The sequence below is a fragment of the Austrofundulus limnaeus genome, unplaced genomic scaffold (genome assembly GCF_001266775.1).
Source record: "Austrofundulus limnaeus strain Quisiro unplaced genomic scaffold, Austrofundulus_limnaeus-1.0 Scaffold112, whole genome shotgun sequence".
Taxonomy (NCBI): Eukaryota; Metazoa; Chordata; class Actinopteri; order Cyprinodontiformes; family Rivulidae; genus Austrofundulus; species Austrofundulus limnaeus.
Window position 1 is genome coordinate 1,130,070 of NW_013952514.1, and position 12,172 is coordinate 1,142,241.

The window sequence follows — 12,172 nt, forward strand, 5'->3', positions numbered from 1 at the left end:
ATAGATAGATAGATAGATAGATAGATAGATAGATAGATAGATAGATAGATAGGGCACTAAAAGACAATTCACTCACTGTTAACAAAAATCTGGTTTAATCAAATAGTTGCAAGTATGAAATACACGTATATGCAGCTGTAAGGTTTCAGTAGATTTTATTTTTAATTGATAAAAACAGGAAATTAAGCAGTATTTTATTTAACAAAAAGCACAGAGGAGGATTTTAAATTTAACAGTTTTATTTTTTTATGTTTTATGTGACAGTACAAAACAAAATCAGAAACACCACCTGGCACAGGACAGCAGCACAGGCATACACAGACTTGGGACACAGTTAACCCATCAGTATGTTACATGTACCACAAGGGGAACAAATAAGCCATTGCTGACCTGGTAGTTTCTGGTTAAACAGGAAGAAAAAATAAAACTTAAAGAAAATACATAAACTATCATAGATTTTCATATTATTCTCATCAAGCTCCTTAAGGCTAATATCTATCTATATATAATTCAATATGTTACAGTACAGTACAATACAAGTTCCTCTACATTACATTTACTTACACAGATATATCATTTAAGTTACTTATTTTATTACATTACACACTATTTATTTGCAGTTTGATTATAAAGCAGCTTTTTAAACAGTCTTAAATTATAGATCAGGTTTGCAGAAACTGTAAAAATTAAAGCTCAGTGCCTTCTAAATAATGTGTTACAGCCAAAGCTTCCATAAGTGGGTTAACCAAGAAAATCTGAATGTCCATGAGAAGCAAAGATCCTTGGCAAAATGTTCTCAATTGAGGATTTGAACTTGTTGGTTCTTTGGTTGAACAGTAGGGCTGATACCGTTTTACAAAGAGACACCCAAAAGGTCAAAGTGAGAATGATTTGGGGATTACTTTTACTGACTTCAAGACAGAGTTGGAGTTCACCAAAGACATGAGATAACAGCTCCAAGAAATTGGCCTTGCCACACTTTCAGTTATCTGCATTCTAAACTAAAAAGCATACAGTTTTTTGTTATTGATGTTTTTATCAGATAAATTAAGATTTTTACTTCCAACCAGATGAGGGGATACCTAACAACAACATATTACTAAAGCAGACCAATGTAATACTGGAGAATCACTAAAATTGGAACATTCCCCTGGTTGTAAAGAGATTTTCTGCTACTTCCTGGCTTCTGTTATAACCAGCTCTGCTGGTAGTGCTTCAGTAATCAGAATGGCCAAAGTTTACTTGTGACAAAAGAAGACGAACAGTTGATTCATCCAAACATTTTAAAATGTTTCTTTAAAAGTACAAGCCCTTTTTCAAACCCTATCTAAAATCATTGTATGTAGGAGACCAAGACGAAAAATCTGAGGGGCTCAACCAACAAGGCATCATGTGTTGGACTTTCATGTTTAGGGGATAGTTTGAATCTTTTGAAGTGTAGATGGATGGAAAAGTTAAAAAAATATTACTTTTTTATAAATAGCTTTTTGAAAAAAAAAACAAAGCTCTTTAGAGAAATAAAATGTACTTCTGACTGGATTAATGAGCTGACTGCTTGTCAAATATGGTCTGAGCTCCAACTGGATATATATTCTTATAGCCATAACAGTACATTATACTGGGTTCATACCTGATAATTACTCAATATGTATCTGGTAATACTTACCAGACGACTTGGTACATACAAGGTACAGTATGTACCTCTTATCTACAGGGTACTTATAGTGACACTTACAAGGTACTTACTGGGATGTGAACAAAACTGGTACTATTTGGGCATCTATGGAGATGAAGTTGTATTTTAAAGTGACTTGTAACCCTGTACTTACAAGTTATGTATTTGATACCTTGATCTTATGGGGGGAACTAATAGGGCACCTACAGGGACCGAGCTGTATCAGGAAGTGACATGGTTATACCTGTTATTTATTCAGTAAGTACCAAGTAAGTGTCCAGAACATACTCTGTTGGTACTGGGTATATACAGTACTCTGTAAGTACCAAGGCTGTGAAATGTGTTTCTACCCTTAAAACTACTCAAATCTTCAAAAGTTCTATTATTTTTCTCTTTTAAATCACCTTTAGTTTAACTTTATAGTTATTTAATAAAATGACATGCTTGTTTGTAAGGACAACTAGCAACAGCAGCAACTAGCTTCATCATGTCAGGTAGGGATATCCTATTTATTCAGAAATAGTTGTGTGATGTTAAACTAAGAGTGAATTTATGACGTGAAACCATTTCAACTGGAGCTGCTTTAGGACAATAGCAGTCTACTTTGGCTTGGCCTCACTGTGAAAAGTCATTATTTGATCAACCCAGTCAGAATTAAACTGTGTTTCTCCAAACTGAACCTGTTAGTAGCTCCGATATCTACAGAAAGCAGGATACTAATTGTTCATAATACTTTTTTTCCCTGTACAATTACTTCAAATATTTAGAAATACTGCTTTAAGTTCCTAATATTCTTTAAAATTGCTATGCTCAAGTGGCATTGCGGGAAAGTAGTTTTTTCCCTGCTTTTCTGTGAGCAGTTTGCCTTATTTGCCGTGCATGCATGCATTTTCTTCTGGGTACTACGGTTTCCATTCACAGAGCAAAAACATGCATGTTCAGTTAATTGCTGCCTCCAGATTATCCCTTGGTGTGAGTGAGAGTGTGATGGGTTTGTCTCGTTTGTGTCTGTGATGGATTTGTGACATGTCCAGGTTGATCTAGCACAGTGACAGCACCATGTCCTTGCGACCCAAAAAGTAAAATCAGATAAAGAAATGGATTTTCTCTGCATTATATTAGTAATAGATCTTAGACTGCTCTGGTCATGATGACAGTCTCCAGATATTTTATTTACAGTGCTCATTACTCTTTTTAAGTCCCACCATTAATAAGTATCCACCTGCTGCTGTTGTTCTACCCGTCTGTGATAAGTAAAGTTATGAACGGAGATTCAAGGGCTCTGTGGTCAGCTGCTTAAAAAACCTGTGGTGCTTCTGTGATGGATGCAGCACAGATGAAACCAGGATTTCAGGTAAAACCGTGGCTTCAGCCAGCAAACCCATCACTGCACAAAGACAAGGACATGAGCAGCCAGAGCTGAGGGCACGATGTCCCTTGCGCAATAGCCACAAGCAGGTTATTGCAACACATTATTACACAGTCTTTGAGATCAGAGGAAATGCAAGCCACAAGTAAATCACAAGTTAACATGAACAGCTATCACTCACGTTCTTAAAGTTTTCTCGTGGTCTTTATTGGGCTCCATGGTTGTTTTTTTAAGTTAATATTAACTGTTAGTTCTCTTTTTATTTATGATTCAACATGTTTTTTGATGTTGGCAAATAGACAGTTTTTTTTAAATGGCATTCATTTTGATGTCAACACAATGAATTGTTTTGCAGAAACATTTACTGTGCTTTAACATCATAACAGTCTCCTGAAAAAAATGACACTGGACTGGGACTCAGCAATGTTTGTGGTAATTGTCACATTTGAGTTTTTTCAATCAACTCTGCCAGCAAAATATTGACACACAGTGTTGAAATAAAAATATGAAGCCTACCTACAGTTTTCAGTTTAACAGCAAGCAAAAATGAAATAGGGGTGGGACGTGTAGCACCTCAGCATTGTGAGAAGTTTGATTTTGTTGCTTCCATTTTAAATTTGAGCCAATTTGCACTTGACACAAAGTACATTAAACCTCTCTGTGTTCATTCACCTGCAGCTCTCATCGCTTATTGATTTAACTGCATGAAAATATAAGAAACATTGGCCTTGAAGGCTAAAACTACCATGAAAAGTGTTCAGGGACATTCGCATTTATGGATAAATCAAGCTACACATCAAAAGTAATGTCTGATTGAATACCATTCACCGGCTTGTGAAGAAAGAGCCAGTACACAATTTAATACACACACACAGTCAAAATTAAATAGGACTATATTTTCAGTGTATTTTTAACTTTTTTATATTTTTTTCCTTTTGTTGGCACTTTTAAACTTCCCCTCCCATTATTTTCCTTGTGATTCTTTGAAATGGCTGACCTTAGACAATTGTTGCTCCTGCATTCATCCACAAAGCAAACATTCTGACATTCTTTCTTTTTGCGCTTTAAAAAGTTTTTTTTCTGTAGTTTTCAGATGACCAGCCAGTGATGCAGCTGTGAAACAAACAAAAAAGCAGGATGCTCATGAAATAAAATGCTGAAAAGCTCCAAAAATCAAAGCAATAACATTAAACTCTTTTAAATCATGGTTCTATAGCGTGCCAAGTGTAAAATAAAGCAATAAAGCAAATATGTTAGCGACTTTTTTTTACATTTTATTTTACACTTGGCACCCCATTGGGTTCTGTGGAAAGGTGACAGGTAAATAACTGCTTACCTTTTGTAGATAGCTTAACAATTAACCTCACATTAGAGGAAAATAATTTAATGACCAGACTGATAAGAGCTAGTCAGATTAAACTCATAACAAAAGTGGACAGTTTCAGCCTTCTAACTCCTGTTGCTAATGTGTTTTAGTGCTTTATACAAAATAACTTTCTAAACATTTACACAATTGTTTATTTTGTGTTATACAGACTTTTTTAGCAAAAACATATATTACATTACTATAAAACACCCCAACATTATTTCTATGAAATTCTATGTAATTAAAGATGCACTAAAAATGGACATAAAGGAATATAATTACTGTAGTATTAACATAAACTATCAAATTTAAGATTAAAACCATTTTAAAATAAAAAGTAATCTTTGCCCCATTTGGAAAAGCTGTTAGCTCATCAATCCATCCAGAATTAAACTGTATTTTTGCATGAGAAGATCTAACTACAACAGGTAAGTAGACCTGGGAAGTATACCGGTTTGTACCAAAAACTGATTTTTTATTTTTGTAATGATATGAACTTTCCAAATGCAGCGTACTGGTTTAAAAACCTGACCACATTTGAAATGTTATGTCACGTCTGCCAATAAGCTGTTTCAAGGGGGACACTTTTCCATGTAGCACCGCTGAACATGCATGCAGGACATAGCAGCACACAGGACAAGCTAGAGTGGAATCAGCCTTCTCAATAATGGGCGGCAGGTGGCAATTTTGTTTTTGACATCGGCTGACAAAAAACTCCACGTCTTGTCATTGCTGTTTGTAGAATACACCTATTCACAGATGTGCAAAGATAGACTTCATGTTTGAAGTAAATTTGCCTGATAGTGACCTTTGCTCAATCTTTCCCATTCATGATTGTACCTGCCTCCCCTCACTGCTAATGTAACATAAGCCCAGAATGCACGACTAATGTCTACAACCAGGAAAGGAAGAAAAGACAAAGGAGGGGAAATGTGACACAGACAGAGAAAGAAAAAAGCCAAGAAATAGTTTGTGTTGCAGAAAGAGAATAACTTCAAGTGACAGCACTTTGTTGATCAATAATCAGCATTTGTACATTTTAACATCAGCCCGATCAGTGATGGGGAAAAAAATTTCAATAATACAGATAATTGTTAAATATACATTGATATAAATTTTTGGTAATACCGCTCAACACTACAGGTATGATATTAACTGTTTGTGACCTTTCTACAGAACCCAACTTGAAAAGTTCCGAATGTGTTAAAAGGAAATAAAGCAGAAGTAAACAAATACAGCACTTATAAACTTGGCACAAAAAAAGTAAGAATATTTGTGTTTGTTAGATTGTTTCTTTGTCGTATCGATTCTTCTTGGGAATAAATCTTATACCAGGCACCTGATTGGCAGCACCTGGTTGTACCAATCAGATACGAAACACTAATTTCCTTGCATTTTGTGCTAAGTATACAAAACCTTGTGAGGTGTCAAAAGGTGCAGAAATATAATGATCAAGGGACACTTACAGTGAACTGCCGAACCTCCCCATTTTCTACCAGATGGTGCTCTGTCTCAGGGGTGATGGCGTAAGCAAGTCGCTGTTAAAAAGCAGTGATTAGAGCCGCTCATCAAGCAATAAACCATTTTAATGGCAAAATACAAACAGTTTTGGCTATTATTTTTCAAACTTTTTGTTGTAAACGCTGTTTTGACTTACATTGCAAAACTTTCCAGGCAACGTGCAGAGTTTGTAGATGGCGTAGAGTGGCACCATGGTCATTGAGGACATGGCCAGACACCACCCCATCAGATTAGCCCATGGAGGAAACTTGTAGGAGCCATAGTTTGGAGGGTTGAACGTGGCAAAGCTCACCACAACCATAAACTGAGGAAAGATAGTAAGACATACAATGTACTTTTAGTAATTTTGTCAAATAAATTATTAAAAAACAAAAACAAAACACCAAGTGTTTCTAAAATAGGATGTCCTTTTAGTTGCCACCTGTGAAAAATATTTGAGTTAGAAAAAGCTTACAGTTTTGCCACCATGCAAGCTTCTCTTATCTTTTTTTGTGTTTGGTGTGTCTGGGACTCACCAAGAGGAAACAGGGGCTGACAAACTTCCAGCACAGCCTCCAGTATATGCCTGGTCGATGGCCAATCATCTCCTTAATGTCATCACTAAATCGATCCACTCCTAAAGCACAAAAAAATCTCTGTAATGTCTTGTTATGGTTACTAAAAACATGGGTCATGTGAGGATGATGTCTGAATAACAACAACTCCTTCTGTTACGTAAAAAGTACAAAAGTAAAAGTATTCAGACCCAGCAGCATCAAAGTATTCAATGTTTGTTTTTTCCTTCCACCATTTTAAACTATTGGGTATTCAAAAGATCCCATCCATTGTACAGCATAGTCCAAAACTTTTAAACCTTTTTAAACTATCTTCAAAGCAGCAAAACTTTAGTATCTGTTTGACGTGGTCTTCTTTGGATGGCTAATTTTACACACTTTCTGTCCAATCCCTGCATATGACTGTTGCAGCATGTTGTGCAGAGGTGGATTAGGTGAAAATTAAAAAAAGGTAAGCAAGTTGAGAACAAAAATAAGCTTTGCTTTGAAGCCATGACTTTAAAAAATGGAACAAATCCAGTGAAGACCTGAAACAGAATCTGAGATAAATCATCCTTTGGTTGACCATCTGACAAGTTTTCAAGTAATTCCTAATTGAGGTTCTCCTTATTGATGCTAAAATAACACATTATAAATTAAACTGTGTTGTAATTATTATTATTTCAAATTTAAAATCAACTGAAGGAATTGGAGCATTTTGATTGACTTTTGACCTGTCCAGGGTGTACACCACTCGTACGGTGATGGTTGGACATTAGCTCCAGTAAACCCTGTGACCCTGAAAGGAAGCAGTGGGTAAAAAAAAATGGATAAATGGATAAAATTGGAACAAACTGCATCTTGGTAACAATGTTTATAAATAACCCAGTTGCATTTTATTCTCTGATATGCATACACACAACCTTTTTTATAATAATTCAGATATTTTGCTCTGAGGGGTTTCACCAAAAATATTATGAACTCATGAAATCCCACAAATCCCCAGGCAGAGGACAGAAAGTGAATTAAATGCTCAAAGAACCCTTAAATTTTGATGGAGACAATTGATTTTTGGATACTTTGTGGTTGATTATAATTTTTGATAGTCTTATATCTTATAATTTGTGATTGATTGAAGTCTTTTAATTTAAACTGTAATATAATCAACAAGCCATCAGACTCAAACACTTAGAATCATGTTACTTCATAACTCTGTCTCAGTCACTTCATTACTGGATTTTAATTGCACTACAACTACATTGTTTTTTTCTGAGTATTGTATTGAATTGGTGTTCACATGTCTTTATATTTTTATCCNAAGGAAATTGATATGCAAGTACAATTCTAAAGGTCTAAATAAATGCTGGTTTGAGGGTTGTGACAACTTGGTGGTCAGTACCAAACTCTTGCAATCCTGAGGTTGCAAATTTGAGCCAGGTTGTCGGGAAGAACATTTGTCAAAAATATACAGTATATATATATATTACATTTTATACTTATTTGCATCTTTAAAAACAAACAAATTCCTAGTCTTCTAATCCTGCTCATTGACAATGGCAATAATAAACTGATTCTGAAGTCTCTTTTTAATATGTGCCTTGCTTCAGAAGGTTAAACGTAATAGTTTACATTCCAACATTCCAATACTGACATAAGGGACCACCCCAAGTGACGTGAGGATGGTTTGAACTTGTGATTGGGGGCGACATTGTCTGGATTTTAAAGTCACAGAGGCTTGAAGTGAAATGGAGTCTATAGATCTGTAAATAAATATTTAAATGAGAACTTAATAATTGTTTTGTGTATTATTCTGGCTACCAATCTGAATATTTCTCTTCAATAGATTACTCAATATTTTTGCACAGTAATGTGATACAAGTCATACTAGTAGAAGTAGCTATGCTACAAATCCCAGTTTAAGATCTGAAGATATTTGAAGAGATACTTTTCTTTTCCCCCTATTAGTTCAGTTTTGCCAAATACCTTTTTGTCCAGAGGGCATTTCTCATTACAGATAAATACATCTAGTTTGACCATCAGGTATCCAGCAAAACTAAATGTACCAAAGAAGTGGACAGCAGAACAAAAGACAGCAGTAGTCAGGGGTCAACGGTTCCTGTCAGCGCTTATAAGGACGGTTTAAAAAAGAAAAAGACCAACAAAAGCCTGCTGAGGCCTCAGGCTTGATTTATCTGACTTGCCAAGGTCAGGACCCATAAAAGTGAGGCAATATGTTGACCATTGACCATTTTGCTTGGAGTCTTCTGAGAATTTAGTCTTACATTCACCTTTCCACAGTCAGGTTTAGTAGATGTAAAACATCTTCTTCCAGACCTTAAGTTCTGTCTTTCCCACCACTAGAACTAAAATATTTCTTTCATGTAGTTCAGTCAAGTTTAGACCATAAAACATGTATTTAATCTAATTAGGACTTTACTGGTTTTAAATTGCCGTTTTTTTTACAAGAGATATCACATAAAATGTTTTGAAAATTTAAGATTTTTAAAGCAAACTGGGTCTATAAAAATTATACCTATCTAGTTGTCTACATGGGATTGAAGGTGCTTCTTCTTCAGCTGTATTTTTTTCTCTCTTTGCTGTCTGGTTGCTGAGTGAGCAAAAAGAGAACAAAATATCAAATATTTTTACCCTTTTTTTTTTTCATTTTATGAGCCCCATATCACTGTATCCCAACAATCCCTGCACTGACTTCTAGGGCATACACTCAAGAGGCCAACACTATTACTGGAAATATTCCTTCCAGCTGGTGGATTTTTTTTATTATTTATCTCTAATCGACATTTGTTTTATTGTAGCACAGAACACAGATTTCTCATCAGACCCTTAATAAAGCATCAGCTTTGCTGGCCATGGCATAAAAAATAAAAATGTATCAAGTGTTTTTCTCCGCTCTATTCTTTGGTCCAGCTTTCTCACCGTAGAACCATGCAATGCCAATGGCTTCAATAAGCACTCCAAAGAGAATCGATGTTCCTGCAGCAAAGTGATCCAGCAGCGTAAACACATACATCCCTCCCTGAAAGTAAACAAAGTCAATTTGTGGTTTCACTATGCAAAAATCAAATAAAAATCAAATAAAAATAAAGACAAAATGTGAATAAATCAATTTGTGAGGTTGATTACATCTTTAGATGTTTTTTGTTTCTAAGATGGATAATGAAATTTATTTTTATCCAAATTTATTCACACTAGTTTGAAGTCCCTGCAGTTTAACTGCACACCTTTAAACAAACACGACTAATATGCAATGCAACAGTCTCCCCTGGATGACAGTTACTTACACTTGTAACACAGAAGAGGGAAATGAGAAACGTGGCAACAACAATGAAGAGAGTGAACAGCTCTCTGTGCTTGTGAAGGAATTTAAATTCATCGATCAGACCTGTGATCACCGACTCCATCCCACCCATCTGAGGCAGGAAATAAGAGAGTCAGAAACAGTTTAAAAATATAATGTCTGCTTGCATGAGAAATAAAGAAGATTTCTGATAAAAAAAGCTTTTTTACCATAAAGTTTTGTTTGAGATTTTTTGAACAGTAAAATGTGACACCCCAGTGTTTTGTTCCAAAACTAAAATCCATAGTTGCTTAACTGAGAGGTGAAACTGTTGGTGAATGTGTTGGTTTGTACTTACAGCGCTGTCGAGTCCGAGTGTCAACAGCATGATGAAAAAAATAACAGCCCACACTGATGATCCGGGTAATGTTGCTATAGCTTCAGGATAAATGACGAACACCAACCCGGCACCTGAAGAACACAWTAAAAGTAAACAGCAGCATGACAGACATACTGCACTATAACCTTTAGACAGACTGATCAAAAAACAAAATTAAAAAAACACATTTTAGATTTCTTATTTATAACATGTAAGAAGATGCAAGGACAGCTTTCATTATATTTTACCATCTCTGGCGACTTTATCTATAGCGACATTGTGTTTGTAGGACATGTACCCAAGGAAGGAGAAGACCACAAATCCGGAAAAGAAACTGGTTAAAGAGTTGATGGAGCTGGTTATGATGGCATCTCTGGACAAAACAAAATAGAAAGGCATTAGATATTACTCTTTGTTTTATACATATTTTTCATGGTTTGAGAAATCCGTGGGATTGACTTTTTATTATGGTGTTGTATTAGCAATACATGTTAATAATCAAATACTTGTCTACTTTTTTCATGTCCAGCCACTGCAGCAACATGTTCACTGACAAAAACTGTATGTTTGTGGTATTAATGTGAAACAAATACTCAAGTGAGAATAAACAGGTTGTTTTCAGTTTGTATGTTTTCAGCAACTATTGGCACACTAAGGGTTTTCAAGTATTTTAATAAAAAAACTATTTTCTTTTAAAAAATGAGTACATTGGACCTGCATAACTGGGTCAAGGCCTTTTCCTTTTACATGGTTATTTTTTTTTCTATTATTTTTTTCTGTCTGTTATTAATGTGGTATGTAGCAGTTGTCATTGTTAGCCATATGTGGCCTGCCGGTGACTTCTGCCTGACCCATGTTGATCAGTGGGTTTGGTTGGTGGGTTGGTCTATGGTGGTCAGGATTGCTGCTCCGACCAACCCAACCCCCCACATCTCATAAAGCATGAAATTGTTGAAGTTACTGCACTGTATGTTGGTTTAATAAACCTATATACACACATTTTTAAATGGCAGTTTAATTACATTTGGGTAAGTGCAGCACTATGTGGCCATCTGTAGCCCTCTGGTATCAACAAATAACTGTGGCCCCTTCCATCACCCTGGCCTATATTCTGTTGCAGTAAACCTAAAAAAAAGAGTTTCAAGAGTTTCAACATGACAGAAACTTTGTTAAAGTGTATATAAAGTAAGCTTATATTTGCTTTGGAAACTCGAGCATCTTGAGCTAATCTACAAATAAAAATCCCACAGATGAATCTTTGAGGCAGACTGGGTTAATTGAAAGAATTTTTTAAAAAGAGGTGATGCTAGGCTTTTGTGTGGCCTCATGCAATTTTTCAAAGTGCAACAGTTTTGATTGGTGTGGCGGCTTTCTGTCGCACAGCTTGCTGTCAAAGACGCAGTTGCTTCAGAGAAGCTTCAAAGGTTATTCTAATTCACCTGCTCATGTGGCGCGCGTGCTTGCACTGCAGGTAAGTTCCCCACCTCCTCCTGCCCTGATGAATCCCCACCTGCCTGTCCCCGCGTGCATCTACCTGTAACAGTTGTTGCTGAATTTGTTGTAGCTGGAAAAGGCAATTAGCACACCAAACCCCACTCCCAGCGAGAAGCAGATCTGCGTCGCCGCCTCAATCCAAACCTGCGGAGCGACAGAACAAGCACACTTGTGAGAAGCGGCAAAACAAAAGGCACAGGAGAGGAAAAAAAGCCATTATTAGAGATAATTGCAGGAAACTCATTCAACGGCAGTAGATGAAAGAGGCATGTGAATACTGGGGGGTAATTTTGCAAATTACTGCTCCATGCATCTATTTAATCTAATTTTCCAACTGCTCCCATGCAACTGTCAGTGTCTCATCTCATTTTCTCCATCACTCTCCATGACTGAATTTCTTCATGTTGGCTGATTAATCTCCCTGATACCTACAATTAGATAGGAAAGGTCTGATAAAGAAAAGAAATGTAAACACTTTTTTCATCTTTTCAGCACATTTACCTCACACACTGTATATACAGTATATACAGTGTGTAT

At 36.0% G+C, this 12,172-nt stretch overlaps 1 protein-coding gene across 1 annotated transcript in view; it reads right to left on the minus strand.

Moving 5' to 3' along the window:
- Window positions 1-208: 208 nt before the first annotated feature.
- slc6a3 (solute carrier family 6 member 3) overlaps window positions 209-12,172 on the minus strand; it is a gene marked incomplete at its 5' end in the record, with an annotated part of 29,008 nt that continues 17,044 nt past the window's right edge. The window contains 9 exon segments of the mRNA XM_014014255.1: window positions 209-4,157; window positions 5,877-5,948; window positions 6,068-6,235; window positions 6,447-6,547; window positions 9,402-9,501; window positions 9,767-9,895; window positions 10,121-10,233; window positions 10,390-10,514; window positions 11,676-11,779. Coding sequence (XP_013869709.1) covers window positions 4,134-4,157; window positions 5,877-5,948; window positions 6,068-6,235; window positions 6,447-6,547; window positions 9,402-9,501; window positions 9,767-9,895; window positions 10,121-10,233; window positions 10,390-10,514; window positions 11,676-11,779 — 936 coding nt within the window.